Below are 22146 nucleotides of genomic sequence, written 5' to 3' on the forward strand. Positions count from 1 at the left end.
CTCTCTAGCACATACCACACTGATGGAGAGCAGATGCAGGGAGTGGGCTGCTTTGCTGAAGTTGTGCCGGCGTAGCATGAGTGCAAATCTATGTTTAGGAGGAGGAGTCAAATGTTGCCAGACAAGAAGCATGCAGAGCAGAGGCCTACTGCAACAAGCTAAATTGCACATTTGAGACTCAGAGTGTGAGCAATGATGACAAAGGAGAGACAAAGCCCCTATTAACTTCTCCACTGCTCTTTGGCAGGCTTTACACGTCACACTCTCTCTGCAAGTCACTGGAGAATGCTGAAGCGTGTAACCTCAGGTAGATTTATGGCTGGATTTTCCCACATTTCAAAATCCATAATTTCCCCACAAAGGATGACATGTCAGGTTTTCCCAACAATGAGAACAATTTTCCTCATTACAAATTTTATCTTTAGGAATTGTCATACAATAAAATGCATTTCAAACACCTGGTGTTTTATTTAGAGAAGCCAGGGCATGTACAATAATAACAGTATCTTAGGAAGCAGCTATTTTACAGTAGACTGTGCACATATGGCACAGCAGCCTCCAACAGCAAGCTGTGACAGACACTCCCAGTGTGATCCAGTTAGGAAGTAGATTGAAGATGCTGTGGAGCTTGTTTTGTCGCGAGGTTTCCATGAAGGTAAAAGCCAGATCTCCAATCAGCTGACTGCAGCATGACAGTGTGGGAGAATGTGAGGAATGTGCTGATCCCATGTTGCTCGTGCTCCTGACCTGAACACCCCCCTGCTCCCAGCAAACACAACAGTCCTGTTGTTTAAAAGGCCTTTTAACATGCAAAAGATGAGAGCAGGAGCTTTCTGTGCAGAAGTCAAGTCAGGTCCAGACACACAGAAGCTGTATTTATCTTTTCTATAAAACAGGAAGCTGGTGCTGATAATCTAAAACATTAAAAATATGTGCATCTTTGCCCTCATATTCATGTTCTTTAAAGGCTTATAATATTCCTTCCTATGACATCCCTCAGTGTCAAGTGGCCATACCAGAGTGATATTTTCCTACATTACCACCAACACAGGAGTTTGTCCTTGGTAAGCTTTGGATTATTTGAGCCATCAATTGCATTCTCATTTCCTTTCACATCTTCTTACCAATGGGAAATATTTTGTAAAACCTCATGCAGAAGCTGAAAAAAAGCGCATCCTGTTCTGAGGGATTATACAGCATGTTACCATCACACGAAACTGGTCACACCCCAAGTGTTCCATAATCGAAGCTGCAGAGTGTCAAGCTTCTTAACTGTCATACAAAACACTTACCTAAAATAACACCGCTGCATGACAAACATGTTTATTGTGTATTGCCAAACTGATTTTTCCTCCCAGCAAAAGCAACATGAGCAGAAGCTTTGTAATTTCCATGTACACATTCAGGTTTTTCAAGGCTATGAATCATATCCGTTTGAAATTTCAACTAAGGTTGTGTGCTGCCCCTCAGTGGTGAGGAATAAGAAGTGCAGTGAAAGAAAAAGAAGGAATACAAGACCCCTGACAGATTTATCAAGCATCCCTTTTATTAACATCACCCGTTACAAAAAGAACAAAATCTTCAGTGTTAATGAATTTAGCAACAATATAGCGAGTGTTGATTACAGATGATATGGGACGCTTATTCCTAGAGTAGTTGCAGAAGGATTAAAAACCTCTACACTGCTGACCTGGCCTTCTCTTTGCACAGCCAGGGTCACGGACTCCATTCTCTTTGGAGCTGCAGTACAGACTTGAGTACAATTTGTCCATGCATCTCCATAGTTACAGTCACGTAGTGACCCTTCTGATATGCTGAGACCTCTTCTGATCTCCCTTCTCCCACTCAGTACTGAGCCAAGTTATGCATGGAGCTATGAATGCACGGTGATGCACAGTTTGTGATAGTTTTCTGGTCAAGAGGCAAACAGATCAACAACATAGTGTATTTCAGCAGGTCCTAACTGGAACATTTAAACAATACATATCTTTAAGTTAAGAAAAAAAGGACTGAAAACCCAAAGTTTGCTTAGTCAAGTTGGAAATTTGTATCACTGCCCTCAAGACAAATAACAACAAAAACTACTGCAGTATTCAAAAGGATTTCATTGAAAAATACAGGCGTTTTAAAACAGAGGAATGGTTGCCACACAATTTAAATTATGCTGGATGTCATCATTAAGATTAGAATAAAAATTAACTGGTGATACTGCTAAAGAAGAGGAATGTGGTGGGAGTGGCATAGTGTGGGTTTTGGTATAGTGCCTGGAGTGTCTGGAATTAACAGTAGCCTCCACCTGCTCCCTTGTTGCCATCAGTGAGTCTGGAGTGATTTACCAGTGCCTTTGCCAGAGTCAGTTGGAGGCTTTCTACAGTACAGGTGAGGCGATCAAGATTGGGAGGGATGAGGTGGCTGGGTGTGACAGTATGATGTGATGTGGTAGTGATAAGACCGAAAGTCAAAGGTGGTCTCTGTAGTACAGTCAGGGTGGCTGCATGAGGCTCTATCCTCCTCTCACTATACCTTGGGCAGATCTTTGTCAGCCTCCTGGGGAAAAAACGCACAAAATTTAGACATTCAAATGTATAGTTGCATCAGGAAAGACAGGACTATCATACAACAATGTTGTCTTATAGCAAATAATGGGAACACAATAGAAGGCCTTTACCCCTTCCTGTCCCTTAGCGAGTTGCCGGCTGACGGCTTGTAGCAGCTGCTGCAGTTCCTTGACTGTTTGATTAAGTCCTGCAGTCATTTTCTCCTTTCTGTCAATCTCCTCCTGTCAGAAACACAAAGCACCAAATATTACTACCTAAACACATTTCTTAAGAAGAAATCGACACTCAAAACTGACGCAGACACTTACTCTCTGTGACGACAGACTGCTGTTCTCTATCAGGTCATCAGCGTTGTCCGTCACATTAGAGAGTTCCCCCTGAATCAGATCAAGAGACTGCTGCGCCTGTGTCAAGGACCACAAAGTTCCACTTGTTAACAATGTGGCCATAAGCTCAATCTTTATCAGCACTGCAATGAAATACACAATATAATTTTACCTTGTACAGGTCACCAGCCACTTTTTGCCTCTCATTCTCCTCTGCCTCCAGCTTGGACAGCGTCTCAGTGAGCTGGGTTTTCAGCTGGAATCAAAACAGAAACTCAGCACACTTTAAAGCATTTAATAGCCTCCTAATGAAAGCTGGAAATCCCACTACTAGTTCATTATTTCATCTACATATGGGGTATTTATTTAAATCATCCTACCAGCATTGCTTTTGTTAAAGAGTTTAACATTTGTATACATTTCACAGCAATTGTCCCACTAAGGCAATGTTCAAACCGAAAATAGCATTGTGCTGCTGTGGGCATGTTGCTACAGGCATCAATGAGAATCCCAGTCCGGGAAGTCCAGTCTGAGTAATACATGAATTCAGTCAGGCTTATCAGATACCGTAAAGCTGTATAGTGCTTTATGGTACAATGATGGAAGATTTTACAATCCTGGAAAGTTACTACTACAGCAATCAGTTCTTCCTGTGTCTCCATGACTACCAGAGAAACTCACCAATTATTTACCGTATAAAGTAACTGAAGGTGGTGAATCGAAAGTTTAACAGTCCTCACCGTTATCTGTGACGAGGCAACATTTTTGATGGCGCTATTGTTGGTCTGAACACTACCAAACTATTGTTTAAAACTACTGGCATTTCATGGTGACCGCTGAAAAAACCACCAGTGCCAATAATGCAACACAAACACTGACACAGGACAGACTGACAAGGCTTGTTTAAAGGCTGAAGATTGAACAACAGAGTTAAAATATAGATGATGGACAAAATGGGACACATTTTTGTCCTCTGCAAAGAGACCAAAGGTTGGCTAGTAAGACATTTGTTAGGCAGATGAAAAGGGTGAAGTGCAGGTGTAGAAAAGGAAGAGTTAGTCTTGTGAGTATCATTGAAAGTGAATCATCATTCATAATGTGATTTGTGATAGTTTGCAGAGTCACATTCATGGCTCCTCCATGTGACTTCAAGTTTAGAAAAGGTTATGAATGATGACCCACAGTTTTGCAGACGTTGGAGGACCCCGTCCTGAGGCAGCGGCAGTCAGTTTAGAGCCATTGCAATGAGGGATAGGCATTAAAGGAGCTCTAGCTACAGGATGAGCAACGCTTACCAATGTCAGCTCCTCATTCTGTCTGATAGCCTCTGTATATGAGCCATCAAGCCTGGTCTGCAATTCAGTCAACAGATCTTTGAGCTGAAATTAAGTTTGAGATGATGTGTTTAATGGGGGTCTGTGGGAGTTGACCCAGGACAGCACTACTAGTACACAGTCTATGCAGTAATACAAGTTGATCAGGCCACAGGGCATCTACAAAGACGGACTGCAGAGCCATGTAGTGATGAATGCAGCACGGGATCTTGCTGTGCATGACCATAATTACCAGAGCAGTAAGTGGTGCAACCCAGCTATCACAAGAGGTGGCAATGTGAAGGATGTGTAATTTAACAGTATTTAATGTCAGTGTTGTGTGAATTTCATATGCCCTGAATAAACAGCCTGCAGGATGTCGCAAAACCACTGAAACATAAACAAACACATAACTGACTCACTACAGAGCTCATGCTTTTGCGACGGGAGGTTGGACACTATGATATGATGAAGGATAATAAGTAGCACAACGTCAAGCAGTCCACTTTCTGCTCACCTCTCTGACTTCTGTCACATAGGTGGCACTCTCACGCTCTGCCCTCTCCAACTCGGACTCCAAGTGCTGCTTTTCTCTTCTCAGCTGCAGAGCACAACAAAAGTGCAGAGATAAAAATGTCAACAGGTCTTACAGGAAATGTGGCAGTGCACATTTGCAAGTGTGTTTGAAGTAGACTGACATTTTCCAACTCTGCCCCATCAGTTAGTCTCTCAATCTCTTGCTCCAGAGCTGTGACTTTCTGACTCGTCTACAGTGAAAGAAAGAAGAATGATGCAATGAAGAGAGCACAAGATGCAACAGTGATCTGGTATTCAATCTGGGAGCTGTTTCCTGTTAAACCTGAACGCATACCTCTTTGAGCTCCCCCTGTGATACCTCCAGCTTCACCCTCCAGCGAGACTCCTCCTGCTCCACGCTGCTCTGAAGGCGCTGCAGGATGCCCTCCTGTGAATGGAGTGAGAATGACAGCTCAGTTTGGAAGAGAAACCACCATGCAGACGAGATGGCAAGTTTAGAATCTTATCTCACCGTCTCTGCCAAAACCTTTTTGTACGTCTCACAGTCTTTCTGCAGAATCCTTTGGGTTTCCTCAGCTTCTTTCAGTTTCTCTGCCAGTCCCTAAAAGGAAGACAGTATTTACTGGTACCCATATTCTTTAAAAAAAAAAAGAATGACATTCAACTTCCCATTTCTACTTTCCGTTTACCTCAGAGTCCCCTGATGCAGGACTGGATTGTGCAGTTGAGTTTTCAGCTACTGCCTTCTCAAATCTGTGTAGCCACTCCTGATGGCTCTAGTGGACAAAAACGGTGACAAGTGAAGTCAAACATCAGTCAGACAACATGACATTACATGATACGAGAAATTCGGAAGGAGTAAAAAGACTTTTCAAACATAGTAAGTATGGAGGTAAAAATCCATACCTGTTCAGAGGGCAGAGGCACAAGGGGTAGAAGTCTGTGCAGAACATCTCGGCATTCAGCCTGACACGCTGCCAGCACTGTCTGGTTTTCCTACAGGGTGATAGGAAGTGTACACGGACAAAAAAAAGAGAAGAAGAGATTGAGACTTGACTGTTGAAACAGTTCAGACACTTCGATGACAGGGTGCGGTGGTCATCCAAGTAGAAATCATCACAGAATTTTTCTTATTTTATCGGGCATCAGTTCATTCATCAGGCTGCTCCAATCAAAGTGATGAGACTGATTCATTTAGCGTCATGATGTATTACAACTTTAGGGCATTAGGATAAATGCTGTCTCACTCCCACTTCAGTTTACTCTGAGAAAGCATCAGCGTCTTTCAACAGACCACACCAAGTGTCAGCAACCTCACATTCAGAGCATCTCACATGCTCCAGTCCTCCTGGAACCACAAATACATCAATCTGCTTTTATGAAATTGTAAAAAGTACCTTGAAACTCTTCAATAAATAAAAAAGGTAGCTATCAGTTCTCCCACAATAGGCCAGCATCATGCACTGTCACTCTGAGGCCTGAAGGGAGAATGTATGCCAAACATTAGCCAGCTGGCACTCCAACCACCGTTCACATTAACACACTGTCACAAGGGAGCTTTGAGACAAGTGCGGAGTTGAATATAACCAACCAGCATTCACTGACAGTACACAACAGCTGCCAAGGAACTCCCTGGCTCAGCTCTGAGAAGGTGCTTTCTACTGTACTCAAATGGCAGATGAGCAGCTGCTGTGCTGATGGTTCAGCATGTCCTCTTACCTCATGCAGGGGAGGGACAGCAAAAATATACACACATCACTTGAACTCTTAATAGAACAGCTATCGGGTAGCCAGCTCAGTGGCTACACCAAGAGACCTGCAACTCAACCGCATGAAATCCACAGAGGATTTTGCTTTACATTTAGTTGCACTTGTTCTTCCTAATGGAGAACAAAGATGTTTCAGCTGTGAGTACAGAGCTTTGAGAAACAAAACAGCAGTGTTGCACATCCATCCCATTTTAAATGATCACATTTCATTAAATAAAATGCATTAAAACCGATTTGAACACATTTTCTTCAATTAACTGGTGATGTTGACGGTATGAAGTCACAAAAGCAGAATGAGGGGGGAAAAAACATGCCATGCCACGACAAGAAGACAGAAAGCTGAAAAATCATTGCCATGAATCTCAATCTAATGACATCTAGTGAATTTCTAAGTCACTGCACACTCATTTCCAAGCATCAGCCCGGGCTTTGGCCAAGGAGATATCTTTTATATTTCAAAACTTTACCCAAAAAATGCATACACTGACGAAACCAATATTTGTTGAAATAATCAAGTCTGATATGCCTGAGAGGAGTAGCATAGCTCGACACACAGCCAATTAAAAAGTTAAGGCCAAACGACATTGATTGGAGAGGAGCAAAAGTAAGGTAAATGAGTATGCAGCGGTGTTATGGATGATGGTGAGAAAGAAACCTCACTGGGTCAATTATGGCAAAAACACAGCATTTTGGGGGGGATGCATCAGATTGGAACTAGAGTGAAGCAGACTGAGGTGAGATGTCGAACCTTGACAGTTTTGCTGAGTTTTCCTTGAAGCATGGACTCGGTGGCTGACAGAGCTTCCATTGCACTCCAGTTTTTCTCCCGAAGCTCCTGTTTTGGTCAGTTCCAGAGAGATACTAGTTTCAGTTGAGCCTCAGGGGAAATGCATTCAGTGACCCTCAAATACAGACTGGTAGAGTAACAGAACAAACCGGACGCATTTCTCATTTTAAAATTACCACACTCTGCTTTTCACCCGTGCTCCAACCGCTAAAAATAAGTATGAAAAAAAATAGCCTCGAGACTCCCAGTCTCGCACCACGTGTGGGTCAAAGCAACATGCACCGTCTGCAAGATACAGTTAAGCTCAAAACTATTCACACCCCTGCCGAAGTTTGATATGATTCTTTTTGATTAATAGCTTTCTCCTGGCTGGATATGACAAAATATGTTAAAATTGGAACTGCTAATGATAAAATTTTATCTATTTCACCCAAGTGTTTGAGAAAATTAAAATTCAATACCATATAAAATGCTCCTGGTAATTTCTATCAAAAGCACCTAAAGCGATATAATATGCTAGAATCTGAGAACAGCTGATGCAGTTTTTCTACTAGTCAACTGTAAGTCATGGCAAAAACCAAAGAGAGAAGTGAGCTTGCTATTTGGGTCAGTCACTGATTTAGAGTTGACATTGGGTTGCTCACAAGAAGGAGAAAGGCTATCAAATCATATCCAGGTGCTTTCAAGTGCCACAGTGCAAAGCAAAGTGAAAAAAGTACAAAGAGTTCCACACTGAAAAATCTCAAAGGCTGTGGAAGGAAGCAAAAAATGACAGCTGTGGTAAGAAAGGTAGTGCAAGGGGCAAAGAAAAATAAAAGGATCACCACCAAACCCTCTTGAAAAATTGGTACAGTTCTGGTACCAACAAGGCAGAAACTCCAGGGGACACACTGCAAAAACTCAAAATCTTACTAAGTCTATTTGCCTTATTTTCAGTCAAAATGTCTCATCCCAATGGATTTAAGATAAATTCACTTAACAAGTGGCATTTCAGCAAGATGGAGGGATTTGTTTTAAGACAATGCTTCTTAAATATCTTGTTAAGTCAAACAATCTCGTCTTAACCCTCGTGTTGTCCTGCCGGTCAAATTGACCTGTTTTAAAGTTTAAAAATGTGGAACAAAATATTTTCACAGTTAAAACTTCTACACTTTCAACATTTTTTGGGAAATATTTGAATATTTTTTTTTGATGGAAAAAAGAAATGTTGAAGAAAATGTTTCTTTAAGAACCTTCAGATTTTTTCCCCTGAATGTTCTTTAAGAAAATATTAGAAGTTTTACTGATAAATATGTAATCACTTTAGATATTTTGTATTTTTTGGAAGCTTTTTGTTCATTTTTTGAAAATATTAAAAATTTTGTTTTATTTTTTATAAATGTTTATTTCTTGCCAAATTTGGGGATTTTTTTTTTTAAATAAAACTTTTAGGGGAAACTTTAAAGGAATTTTCTTCCTGAAAATTTAAAAAAAAATTATAAATTTGGGGATTTTTTTGCTGAATTTTTGGATTTTTTTCAGACAAGGCAACAATATTTTTTGGTGCTATAAATGAAGACAACAGGAGGGTAAAGGAACCTAAGCTTGACAATCCTGGTAAACTACAGCTTAAAATAAGTTTTCCCAGCTAATTTTAAGATTTCAATATCACATCTTATTTCAAGAAATCTTATCAAGCCATTTCTTCACTAGTTCTATTGGCAGATTTTTCACTTATTTCAAGGTACAAGTTCCTTGAAATAAGTTTTTTTTCTTGTTTTGAGAGGGGCATTTTTTTCCAGTGTACTGCACAATGCTGGTCTCAATGGACACTGACAAAAGAGGACTCCCCTAAGACAGACGCATGAAAGCTCACCTGGACAAAAATCTTTTGCTCATTACTTCTGTTGTCAGATAAGATAAAAGTTAAGTTGTTGAGACGCAGGGAAGAACACGATCCTCACAGTCAAGCATGGTGGTGGGAATGTAATGCTTTGAGGGTGTTTTTCAGTCAATGGGATTGCTAACCTTGTTAAAGTAAAATGTAAAATGAGAGACTGGACTACATTAAGATTATGGATGAAAACATTGGACAGTTTACAGAAAAACCTGGCCTCTTGCTGCAGTGTTTGTCATTTCCAACTAGAGGAAAGACATTTGTCAAATAAAAATTCACTATTAATCAAAATTTGGAATAATTTTGAGCTCAAGTGTAATACAGTAACAACATTTTTCCACTACTTTCTCCTCACATTAGGGCAATAATATCTAAAAATACATAGTGCATACAACAATAAATACATAAATATGTTTAGATGTTTCTCAAATCAAATATCTCGCTCTTAAAAATAAAACATAGGCAAGTTTCTAATGCTCTGAATCACCCACAAGCACAAACAAGCTCGCTGAAACAGGCAAAACAAGAGTAGGTTGGAAACCCTCTTATGCAATGCTCAGCTTAAGCAAGTCAAATCAAAACACACATCGGTACTGATGTGTGCAATCATGGTGAATACACAACCTTAGCTAAAGAAAGCTTTCTATTTGGGTTTTAAAAAGTTTGAAAAGAACAAAAAGCAAAACAAGTGGCAGTGGACAACAGGGGGTATGGATATATGCAGTGTGCAACTGTGTGAGGGGAGTGTTTTGTGGTAACACATAAGGGGCGGGAGGTGATTTCTAGACCAGAACTGCCAGTGGTGTTATAGTTCAGGTCGTCACTGTGGAAAACCTACGTTGTTCTTCTTCCTGTGAAGCTCCAGGGAGTCCCTCAGCTCAGCCAGCTCTCCCTGCAGACTGGTAACCTGACTGTCCTTCTCCGACAACCTGAAGGAGAACAGCATAACCCCTCATTATGAAAATTATCAGACATCATGAAATGTATGATAAAAGATCCTCAAAATGAAAACATAGATGGAAGCAATGCAAGATTACTTACGCTGTAAGAAGCTCTGGGCTTGGCACTCCTGTGTGCGACTGCTATGTGAGCAGGGGAGAGAAAAGACAAAACTGCAATTGAATGAGAACTAAATATTTCATGACACTTAGAACAAAACATGAACTCTCCTGACTGTAAAAACCCTTTACCTCCCTCAAGAGACCCCTCTGCTCAAATGTCACTTGTTCTCCAGTATTTACTTTGGCAACAAAAACATCTTTCATGGTTGAATAAATCTTCCTGGTTCAAGCCAGGAAATGTGTAACCTCTGCACACTGTTCCTTTCTGAAGTCCTTCCTCACCTGTTGGTGTACCTGCTCCATCTTCTCACTCAGCTGATTTGTCCTTGTCTCCAGCTCAGTCTGCAGCGTCTGAATCTCCTGGTCCTTTGCCGCCATTCTGTGGGTCAGATGTTCTCGTCAATCGTCTGATTTAAAAGCGGTGTGCTAGAAAACTACATGGTCAAGTGTGTGGTTAACATACTGAGCCTGGAGTTCTTGGAGCTGGGTAGCAGAGCTGTTCGGCTCTTCTGGTGTCTCCTTCTGTCTCAGCTGCTCCATTTCTGCCTGCAGGGCAGCCAACTGCTGCTCCAGAGCCTGAGAGACAAAAACTGATTCAGACACGAGCTCAACAGAAGACACTGCCAGATGAACAATATGAGAGTTAGAATTTGTGGTCTTTTGAATTCATCAAACCAAATATTCGTTGATACAGAAAAGTCCGCACCTCAACTGTCTTCTCTCTGGCAGAGCTGCTGTCTTGTGCTGCCTGTAGACTCTCTTCCATTGATTTTAGCTTCACATCCCTCTCTTGGATCCTGTGAAGTACAGAAAAAATAATTGAATGCATTTACATCTCAAACACAACACCCACTACAATAGGACCTTTAACAACAGACAGGATATAATACCAGTGGAAGTGGGATGTTTAAAGAATTACTATGAGGGGTGTGTCTGGGGAGTGTTCCTGAGTGCCAGAAGGAATTACTTTTGATGTGCTCACAGTAAAGTGAAGTAGTAGCCTTTGATTTCCCAACATGTAATTATGACTTGCATCAGCTTCTCTTCATCTCAGCATGTGTTCAAAGCTGACTGCTTAGAGCTACCGAAACTACAATTAGATATTTATATCTATCTGTGTAACTTCGTCTGTCATGAACATGAGGTTCGCAGAAATAAGGCTTTGCTCTATGGTATTATTGAGCTTCATAAATATCTAAATGCTCTTACTTGCTCTGAAGATCTTCCACTGTTGACTCTGATGATGCCTTTGATTAGAGGAAAAAAAAAAAAAAAAGAGTAAAATGAACACATAATATGAATCAAACACTAGAAATAATTCCTAATAGTGATTTTGAACTCACCTGCTCTGCTGTCTTTTTCTTAAAGTCCTCGATTTGCTGCTTCAGCGCCTCATTCTCTTCTCTTACTGCCTGTGTTAGGGGAAACAAACTACTTAACTTTTGACCATTACAGATTGTGATTACAAGGCTGGAACAGAAATGCAAAGTCACTTCAAGAATGCTGATGTCAGTCTAACGTGGGTGTCTGAATGAGGCAGCATATTACAAAGACTTGCTACTGTTGGTTGTTCCTTCCCAAATGAGAGAAAATAATCACCTTGAGCTCCTCTTCCTTGTTGGCCACCTCTATCAGCCCCTTCTCCAACAGACCCTCTACAGTCTTCATGTTCTCCTCCTTCTCCCGGACACTGAGTACAAAGCAATGTTTTATAAGGTCATTCAGTTATTAATTATGGATCTTTAGTTGAAAAGCCTAACCAGCTTATGTATTCACAGTACGTTCCAGTTTTCAAACACACCTCTTCTGGAACTGGTCCAGAGCCAGCTGGGACGCAGTCTGCATGGAAAAAGCCAAAGGCAGAAAGAGAGGGTGTGTCAAACAAAAGCACACAAACAGAGAGGGTTTCTAATTTGGAAGAACAGTCAAAGTACTCCGCTAACCTGGTCAGAGATCTGTGCCTGCAGATTCTGAATGTCTGCCTTCAGTGACATGTTATCATTGTGCAAGGCCTGTAGATGAAAATACAAGTTTATCCAACACAATACTGAGTCTGACAGGTTGTACAATCATTTAAAAATTAAATACCGCTCATAATTCAGTCTTAGGTTTACAAAGCCAAAACATTTGTTCTATCCATTTGACACCTGAACCCAAAATATCTGCAAATGCGACAACGTCCTCTTTCTGGCAATGTATATGCTTTTCAATCCATATTCATTCTCAACACAGCAACAAATTCCTGCAGACTAATGAGCCAAAGTCATGTTGGTATAAGAGGCAGTAGATGAAGCGATCTCCTGCCTTTACCTGCATGTCAGTTTCTCTACTAGCCCCACTGCTCCTCTCAGCATTTAGAGAATCCTCCAGACTTTTCCGCTGCAACTCCTTTTCAGCCAGCCTAGGCAGAACAGGGGAAGAGATTGGAGGATACATTAAATAAAGCTCAATGATATTGTTTGTAATGCAATCACAGTGGCTGAAAAGATAAAGTCTTGCTTACAGCTTTTGTAGCTCCTCAATGTGGGAGACGTGAGTGGCCTAAATGTGAAACCGAGAAATCTCATTAGCCTACATACAAACACAGCTATGCATCTTATACTGACTTATGTAAGTGAAGTTGACCCATTTACCTGTGAAGAGATCTGGGCCTGCAGGCTCTCATTCTGGGCTTGCAACGTTTCGTTCTGGACCTGAAAGCCTTTGTTTTCATTCATAAGTTCCTGTTAAACAGATTGCATTACTGAGCATTAGGAGTGTACTGTTTGTTGGCAGAGACAAATTTACAACGCATCTCAATATAAACTCAGAATTTCAGAGGAAATTTTAAGAAGTAATCAATAATATAGTTTGATGCAGGAGTATCTCAATCCAATCCACATTAATGTGGTGATGCTCTATATAAATACAGCAATGAATTCAAATTTTCTTGCTATAATTTTGATTGGAAGTCATTTTTTTGGCTTGATTCATGCCAAATACTTATTCTTTGTGTGTGACAGTGCATTCCTCACCTGAACCCTGGCCTGCAGTGAGTCGTCTGGCATACTGTGCTGAGACATGTCCATAAGCTCCATCACTCTCTGCTCCAGCCGCTCCTTGGATACCATGGCTTCAGTTAGGCTGTTGTGGAGGTTTTGGATCTCCTTGTTCTTATTGTTCATCTCCGTCTCCACTCCCAGCAGCTGACTGTGGAGCTCTGTAAGCACACACACACACACACACAACCATTCAGTCGCTGAAGGTAACCCAATGAGTCAGCTTAATTTGGTAGAATTTATAACTTAAAGGTGAGATGTGAGGTTTTATCACCCTGCTTAGAAGCCTGAAGATTTTCTCTTTCAGCATTGACATTGTGGAGGAAGTTTTGCAGTTCTTCCCAGCGACGCTTGGCATCCTGCAGTTGGGCCTGGGGGATTGAGAAATACATGCAAGTCGGTCAACACCTTTCTCCCACACATTGCACTAGGAGACAAGTGCTTATAAAATTTCGGTGATTGGAGTGGGCATTAAAACCTTAAGCTTTGTTGAAAAAGATCTGCATAAAGTCAGATTTTTTACAAAGTAATAAAAGTCACTTTTTTAAATTAAAAAATCCAATACAGTTAAGGGTCTGTCTTAAGAAATGAATGGTAGGCCTAAATTACAAGACATCATGTGGGCTGCTTTATTGATTTTTCTAAACTGTGCAACTCTCAGCTCCTGGCATTGTGCTTTAGTTCTTTGCCAAGACTTGTCTCTGTCAAGCCAGCAACATTTCCATCTTATGATCACGGTCCATGAAAAACCAGGAAAGGCTGATCTGAGCGTCTAGCAGGAAAAGTGTTGTTTATACACAGCACAAAGCCTCAAACATTCCATCCTCTAAAGCCAACAAAATCCTCCCAGCTCAGGTTCTGTTTCCCATAACCCTCCCCAGGACTTCCACTACAACCCTCCTCCCATTTCCCTGGTAGGGCTGCCACACCCACCACCCACATCTGAAGCTGCGCTACATGCCCAGGTTCTGTACAGCCCAGTTCCTTTTTGTCACGGCTGGGGAAACTGAAGCACAGGCTAAATAAACACATTGCGCATCTGGATTAGCGTACCTCCAGCTGGGACACATTCTGCTTGTAGCTGACCTCCAGTGACTTCCTCTGGTGCTCCTCCTGCTGCAGCTTGCTGTTGTTGTCTGCCAGCTCTTTCATCAGACCGGCATATTCAGAACGCAGCTTGTTCAGCTCCGCTGAATTCCTATCAAGCACACACATAATATGAACATGTTTGATAGTGCATTAATGTGAGAAGTTGATGGAAAAAGCAAACTGCAAATAGCTTGCACAAGGCATTTAATACTGTGTAATAGAGGATAATGTAAAGCTAAATAATCAATTAAATTAAATTCTAATATGAATTGGATCAGGATCAATGTTTCACCAAGCTGAGCATGAAACATGCAGGCAGCTCTAGAGCATGAGGAGTAGTGCAGCACTGACTTGTTCTCCATCTGGTTGGTGGCAGAGCTGACTGCGTCCCTCAGGATACCGTTCTCCTGCTGCAGTCGAGTGATCTGGCTTTCCAGCTGCTCCCTCACCTGCTGAAACTATATGCACATGATACACATTTTTTTTTTTAATTTCCTTTTTTTCCCACCATATTAAGTACAATGAGTAATATAGGGATTGTCTAATACAGCACAGTTTGTAGTAACTGTACAAATAATACATTAAAATCAAAGACTTTACCTTTATCTGGATGGCCTGAAGCTCCAGACAGCTGCCTTGTGCTTTGGCTTGCATGCTTCCCAGCTCTTTCTCCATGGCTGCACGTTGCTCTCTCATCATAGCTTCCACCCGACCCGTCTTCTGCTTCTCAACCTGAAGCTCCTAAAATGTGGGAACAAGAGGGCATATAAAACTCTTCATTGAAACAACTGGATATGTTCCTGCAATGGAACGATTTAGCTGGGAATAAACCAACCATCATTTTGTACTTCATTCGATAAAATGTTGGAATTCAGACCTGACTGAGCTGCTTCACTTTGTCTTTGGCAATGGAGGCCTCCTCCTGCAGAGTTGTAAGAAGCTTCTCCCGTTCCTGGGCAGCAGGATCAGGCCTCACAGCAGACTGTGGTGAAAGACAAGGAATTTAAAAAGTAAGCCCAGCAAGTCAAACTACAAATGCCATGTCCTCTGCCAATAGTATCTGCAAATAGTGTGAACTGCCATTTGTCATAACACCTAATTCAAATGTATCACATTAGTCTCTCACTTTGTGCCAGGCATCCAAGGCATTGGGGTTCTTTTCTCTGAGGAGAGCTATCACACTGACAGCCTCTGCTTCTGACAGAGCCAGACTGGACAGACCAGAGAGCAGCTCCTTCAGCTTCACCTCTGTGTTCTCTGTTAAATCGCACAAAATAGAAGACTGAACTTAGGCAGGGCTAAATAGCAACACAGATAGGTTCCAACACCTTGCTTTACCTCTTACCTTTATCAGTCTCATTCTTTTGTTTCTTGCCAGATGCTTTGGATGGTAACTCATCATTATGGGCTGCCTGGTGGTTGGCAGAAGCTGCTGAGTCTGCCAAAATCTGGGTTTCATCCACTGGGTTTGAGGGGGGAAAAGGCTCATTAGAAATGCAAGTTGTAGCTTAAGCCATTGTCCTGGGGGTATAAAGAAAATTGAGATATAATTTAGCATCTGTAGTAATATCATTATTACCATGCTCGGTCTTCTGCTTCTTTGCGGAGTTCTTCTTTTTTCCGCTGGTGGTACTTGGAGTTGCACCATCCAAAACTTTGGTTTCAGCCACAACAGGAGCTTCCTTCTTTACTGGTGCTGGGGCCTGCTCTGCTTTAACTTCTGACTGCTGGTCATCTGCTGCTGGAAAACAAAAGCAAGAGGAGAACAGTCAGTCTCAGTCTGCAAGAGAATATGTAATTATCATGCAATTCAATGATATTTTACATTTACTGGCTTTATTTGTCCTCTGCTTTTTTCAAGCAAAATGTAGTGTAAATCAAATTAAGTATTAATTGAAAACAACAGATAATTAGTGTTTTCTCAAAAAAAAAACCCACACATACAGCAACACACACTTTCAGTTTTACTCTTTGTTACTGACCAGGCTCTACTTTCTGTTTCTTTTTCTCCTTCTTCTTCCCAGAGATTTGGGGAGGCGTCTGAGCCTGAACAGGAGCCTGAACAGCCTGAACCTGGACAGGAGTCTCAAGCTGCAGAGACGATACACTGGACTGTTTGCTCGCAGCCAGAGGTGGCTCTGTCTTGCGGCTCACTGGCTTGGAGCCATTCACTTCTGGCTCCTCAGAAGGGGAACTTGCTGCCGCTGCAGCAGCAGCAGCAGCAGCAGCGGCGGCAGCAGCAGCCTTGGCAGCCTTCTTCTCCTTCTTCTTTCTTTCCCTCAGACCGGTAGGTGCCTCTGGTGACACTGAAACAGGCACATAGGGAGTGGGTGTCGGTGGAGCAGGATCTGGTGTAGGAGCTGGTACAGGTTCCTCTTCTACTTCCATAGAGGAGCTGTTGGCTACATCAGCCACATCAAAATCCCGCAGATCCTCCTCCGACTCTCCTCCACCGCCACCACCACCGCCGCCGCTTCCTCCACTGGCACTCTCCTTCTTCTTGCTCTTCTTCTTTTCGTTCTTCTTACGGGGGTCTGGTTTGGTTGGTGGCAGTTTGAGGTCACGTTTCTGCCTGGCCAGCACCTCATCGTAGGATGTTTCCTTCATGAAGAGCCAGAAGAAGAGGAACATCAGGGCAATGACCAGGGAAGGGGCCAGGATGAGCAGGTACTGAGAGTCGTAGATATCCACTGCCATTCTGAAGAAAAGGTGGAAAACAATGTTTCGCTTAAGCCATTTCGTCTGTTTAATTCATGTTGTGGTATGCATCTGTACACGGTTTGCTTATTGCATGTTTGACATTTTAACAGATTTCTACAACAACAGCAAATTTGAGCTGAGCATTCAGCTTGATGCTCATTTTCATCTAATAACAGTCATGCTGTTAGCTGCCTGGGCTCTGGAAGAATATTAATTTGCAGGTCAACCACTGCTACCAGCTAGAAGAGCCAGTCTGTGATGTGTAAACTGGTGTGATGAAGAGATGTGTGCATGGTAGGTGTGAGGTTGGGGAGGTGTGAGTACATCAATAGTGCTGAGAGAGTGCAAGTGGGGACTCTCAATGACACTCTGTCCTCTTAGTGATATGATCCAATTAGACAACACTACCCCAGCTACACAGCTTAACATCCTTTTTATGTTCATATACGTCCACATGGAGGGAGGTACCTTTACTTGAAACACGGACAGGGTCAGAAAGGAAAAACAGGTCTTGGATGAGAATAAAAGCAATCAACTTCACTTCCATTGGTTTAAAAGGAGACAGAATAGGTCATAAGAAAGGCATAAAGGCTTAAAAGAAGGTAGCTCACTGTTTCATGTAGTCCCTTCCCTCTATCAGCCCCCACAAGGACGACTTGTGGCATTCCAAACTCAAATCAGGATGGATTTGCAAGGGGCAAAAATATACCCACATGCAAGTGTCACAGGCTGAGGTCTGCTTTACCTACAGCTTGCCTCATAAAAGCCAAGGGGAAAGAGGTTCTTCTATTGCAGGCAACATTTTAAGAGTCAAGAGGCCCTGAGACGTCATAAGCTTAGCAAATGCCAAACATATTGTTAAGAAATATGAACTACTTCTATCGCTCCTCAAGGCGACACAGTCATAATGAACTGAGGTAGAATCAGCGCAGATAAAGGGACCAAACATTTTTTCTCCAAATTTTCTCAGTTATAACTCTTACTACCATATTTCTGCAGGATACATGTTTTTCTGTTTGATCAACTGGATTACATGTTTGATCTGAAAATCTTAGCATTGCCGATTTGTGAGAGGCAGTGTCAATGATACTGCAAGAATGTAGAATAGGATTAACACATCCCGTTTTAAAGACTTATACATGTCCTGCAAACTGACAACAACTTGTGCAAATTTCTTAAGCATAATACAAAAATATAACCACCGCGTTTGAAAATGGGCAGAAGTTAAGCCTCGGGTGACGACAGCAGCATTGTATTACCAACAATGCAGAGTAGCACAAACGCTGAATGACCTGAAGTACTCCTACACCCAAGATGTGTGGCAGCAATACAGCGTAGGAGTCAGTGTCGTAGAGCAGACCTCTTTAGTAATTTGGATTAAGCAGATTACCAATGATAATACAATTAAGAATAACTTTCTACAGCAGGGCTTCCTGAGGACTGACAGGCTTAGTCCTATAGTATAATATTCGTACAGTTTCACTGTAACATCATTACACCTTCCAAGACACACAAAAAACGTACCAGCCCTGTTACAATGTTTAATATTTGACCTATCTAACTTGGAAAAATTATGTTGCCTTTCTAGTACCAGACCTTTCCTCTGAGCATAAACTAAAAGCTCCTTATTATGTAACATTTTTGAAACTATTTTTTTTTCACTTTTCATTATGTAACATTTTATGAAGAGCTTTGGCTCAAACAAATACATCTGAACATCTCATTTTTAATAGCTGGTTGAGATTCAATGTCTTTACATTTAATCCATTCATTTCAATTCCTTTGACAAGATGGCATTCCATCTGTGACAAGTGGTATAAATCCATCCACCCTCAGCAAACTAGCTGGGGGCAAGCTCATAAAAAATATGTTAATCATGAGCAAATGAGCAGGTGTTGGTTTAGACCGCACTACGCAAATTCACATACCATGATATCATAACCTTAGTCTTCACATGCCTTTTACAAAATTAGATATCCTACTATTGCTATCTGTAACCTCATTCAAAGGTGTGTCATTTACAATGGTAAATATCAGTATAGAAACCTTCTATCAAAGCAGCATAGAATGATATGATTCTCTTAAAACTGGACATGAACGAGTTTGGCCATGCTCCAAGTTCTACAAAATAAAGCCAAAACATATAGATGCTATACTGTAGTATGCCCTTCATATACAAGAAGGTTTTGACATAAATACAGCTGCTAACTTTCGGGGGTTACCAAATCAGTAAACGTTTAAAAGCTACAGTCATTGTATACTCCAGGAAACTCCCATGTCAGACCAGACCAAGCCGTAAAATAACTCCTAAAGCAACAACACTTCTTGGCATGTGAAGTATGGGTGGAGTGAGTAGTGTAAAAGTTTGAAGCTTGCTTGCTTTCTTTCAGTTTCAGGCCTCAGAGTGAAAGGTGCATGAGCTTCCTTGTGCAGCCTGAACCTTGTCCCAGCATCAAAATGAGCCCGGAGGACAAAGCCCTCTCGGGCTGTTGGCTCCCCGGAATCTACCCACTTGGCTGGCCAGGCCTCCTGATTTGGCAGGCATGGACGCAGAGGCAACTCCTGATAACTATCCAGTCCAAAACACAGCACAGACAGTACTTGAAAATCAGGCCATTCAACACTACACTTAATGTCTTTAAGCTGGCGACAAGTCACTTAAAAGCACATCAATAGTCCACGACAGTCCACAAAACTAGAGCTACTTGAGTTGAGAGTACATTGTTTTCTAGCATACATTATACAAAGCCTAAAATTGGAATATACACTAACATTCAAAAGTTTTGGGTCACTTAGAAATGTCCTTATTTTTGAAAGAAAAGCATTTGTTTGCAACGAAGATAACATTACCTTAATCAGAAATGCAGTCTAGACATTGTTAATGTGGTAAATGACTATTCTAGCTGGAATTGGCTGATTTCTAATGGAATATCTCCATAGGGGTACAGAGGAACATTTCCAGCAACCATCACTCCTGTGTTCTAATGCTACATTGTGTCAGCTAATGGTGTTGAAAGGCTAACTGATGATTAGAAAACCTTCGTGCTGTTATGCTAGCACATGAATAAAAGTGGGAGTTTTCATGGAAAACATTAAATTGCCTGGGTGACCCCAAACTTTTGTACGGTGGCGTATAGTATGAAAGTCTCACACAACCAGTGTTTCCCCTGTGCTAAAGTTGTGCAAATGAAAATCTTACTGTCATTCTAAATGGTAATATTTGTGGAAAAAGAAGTGAGATTTGCTTATATCTATTATTAAAATAACCTTTACTATTCTAAAGCAGTACATTTAATCTAGTGAGTTTAGTGACCGCAGCTAATTAAACGCAATTTAGTTTCACATAATTGACAGAGGAATTGGAAATGTCAAAACAGTAAAGCTGTAAGGATACCAAACTGATAATTCTCCGCTATCAGTATTCCAGTAATAAACTAAACAGAGAGTATCAAAGTACACAATAACTATCTGTTTAAATTGGAAAACATTAACAAATTGGTAATGGCCCTTTGAAATGGTCTGCTGCCCCTTGACCGGCAGTAACAAAGAAATTTAAAAGCATAGTACAAATGAAAACAAATATAACATCCTTGATAAGAGCTTATCTACAAATAGACCTCAAAGAAATTGGCAGCAAGACAAAGCTGAGCCCATGTCTTGTGGGTCTCCTTCTGGCCTCTCAAAGTGTATTAAATTGACACCAATGGGGTCTATAAATTTCCATGGACCTCCAGTAACGTGTTTAATTCACTTAGCATTAAAGCCAGATTAACAAAATAAACTTGATAGATGTTGAGGTCATCAGGAAGTACTTTGACATTTAGACACAGTCATATCTTTGCTGCAGATATAGGTGGCTTTCCATCGTAACTGTGGCTCATTTTAAATACCAAAATTAAGTCACAATATCCTAACTTGTCTTCGAGATAGGGTGAGGTCCCTCCAGCCACCTCATCATTCAACGAGGCCAGTTCACATGTAGAGTACTTAATGTCCCAGCATGCTAGGTCATGCCTAACGTAAATTGTCGGCCTTGTGCAGTCTACTGAACCAGATACGTAATGGCAGCTGTTCTTCCACCAAGACAAATGCTGTCTATGAATACAGCCTGTAATCACTGAATAAGCACGAGTTATCTAATCTCCTTGCTAAGTTAGCCCAGCTAGGTCATATGTCACAACGATATAATCAAGAGAGGCAAGAAAGCGAAAGAAGAGGGACACATGTCGACAAGACAACTTCCTTAAAATGACTAGCAAACAGTGTTTAACTGCGGAGGCTCCGAAGTGACCTGGCTATAAGTAGTTGTTATATTGGTCCTTAAGTCCATAGAGGAAAAAGGCTCGTCACCACTTGGTAAGTTGGTGTGCGAGTAGCTACAGCTCAGCACTATGAATGAGCTAGCTAACATAACACACGCTAACTAGCTAACTAACGTGAGCCAGGCACTAACGTTAGCCGACCAATCCAATTAGTACAGAGAAGGTCTTCAGCGATAAAAACTGACCAGCGAGAATATTAACAGGAGCACTTTTCTGCCCCTCACAAACACTCAGACTCTCTGGAGGCGTGGACATCTAACCTCACGGGCCTCGTCTTGCTGTTGCCCCAACCTCCCTCTCTCCTGAAATCTCTGACCCGGTCTGCTGCTCCATTCTGCCGTTAAAGTCCTCAGGGCCGTTCCCAGGCCTGCGCGAGGAGCTAAGCTGTGCTAAGACCGGCCTGAGCCGCTTTCTGACCAGAAACAAACACGAAATGTGCGAAAACAGCTGCTCACGGAGTACCTGTAGCTTCAGTGTGCTGTTCCTTCAGCTGGTGGTGAAATGGCGTTGTTCTGCGTTGACTCTGGCAGACTCCTGACTTCCCAGGGCAGCTCCAGCCTGGCTTTCTCCAGCGCTATCCGTCACAAGCAGACTGTCGGCTGTTTCTGGTTCGCGGGGGCGGGTCATAGTCGGCCTGCTGAGGAGCGCTCGTTTTGAGACTCGTGCCACGCCGAGCGCTCCGGTCAACACGTATCACATAACGACACGAAGACCCGCCTTCCCCACGCATCATGGGTTAGTAAATCTCACGACAGTCTAAAGAAATGAGG

General features: G+C 41.8%; 1 protein-coding gene across 4 annotated transcripts; it reads right to left on the minus strand.

Moving 5' to 3' along the window:
• Nucleotides 1-1524: 1524 nt before the first annotated feature.
• On the minus strand, nucleotides 1525-22011 carry ktn1 (kinectin 1). 4 transcript variants are annotated; one of them, XM_022193284.2, is made up of 36 exons: nucleotides 21839-22011; nucleotides 16337-17052; nucleotides 15934-16092; nucleotides 15700-15816; nucleotides 15481-15611; nucleotides 15232-15336; nucleotides 14955-15095; nucleotides 14706-14812; nucleotides 14319-14463; nucleotides 13540-13636; nucleotides 13242-13426; nucleotides 12861-12950; nucleotides 12731-12768; nucleotides 12538-12628; nucleotides 12171-12239; nucleotides 12029-12066; nucleotides 11827-11917; nucleotides 11571-11639; nucleotides 11437-11474; nucleotides 10934-11024; nucleotides 10691-10803; nucleotides 10510-10606; nucleotides 10208-10248; nucleotides 10005-10095; nucleotides 7252-7338; nucleotides 5641-5730; nucleotides 5424-5510; nucleotides 5246-5335; nucleotides 5069-5161; nucleotides 4896-4964; nucleotides 4715-4798; nucleotides 4180-4263; nucleotides 3057-3140; nucleotides 2867-2962; nucleotides 2669-2779; nucleotides 1525-2547 (listed from the first exon to the last, which is right to left on the minus strand). In XM_022193284.2, exons 2-36 carry the CDS (start codon nucleotides 17049-17051, stop codon nucleotides 2518-2520), a joined length of 3864 nt encoding a protein of 1287 aa, XP_022048976.2. In that variant the 5' UTR covers nucleotide 17052; nucleotides 21839-22011; the 3' UTR covers nucleotides 1525-2517. The 4 variants fall into 4 exon arrangements, with proteins under 4 accessions (XP_022048976.2, XP_022048975.2, XP_051804409.1 ...); XM_022193283.2 differs by having other exon boundaries at nucleotides 15934-16095; XM_051948449.1 differs by having other exon boundaries at nucleotides 15934-16095; nucleotides 16337-16955; nucleotides 21839-22010.
• Between the last annotated feature and the right edge of the window lie 135 nt (nucleotides 22012-22146).

This window comes from Acanthochromis polyacanthus, chromosome 1, assembly GCF_021347895.1.
Source record: "Acanthochromis polyacanthus isolate Apoly-LR-REF ecotype Palm Island chromosome 1, KAUST_Apoly_ChrSc, whole genome shotgun sequence".
In the NCBI taxonomy this organism is placed as follows: Eukaryota; Metazoa; Chordata; class Actinopteri; family Pomacentridae; genus Acanthochromis; species Acanthochromis polyacanthus.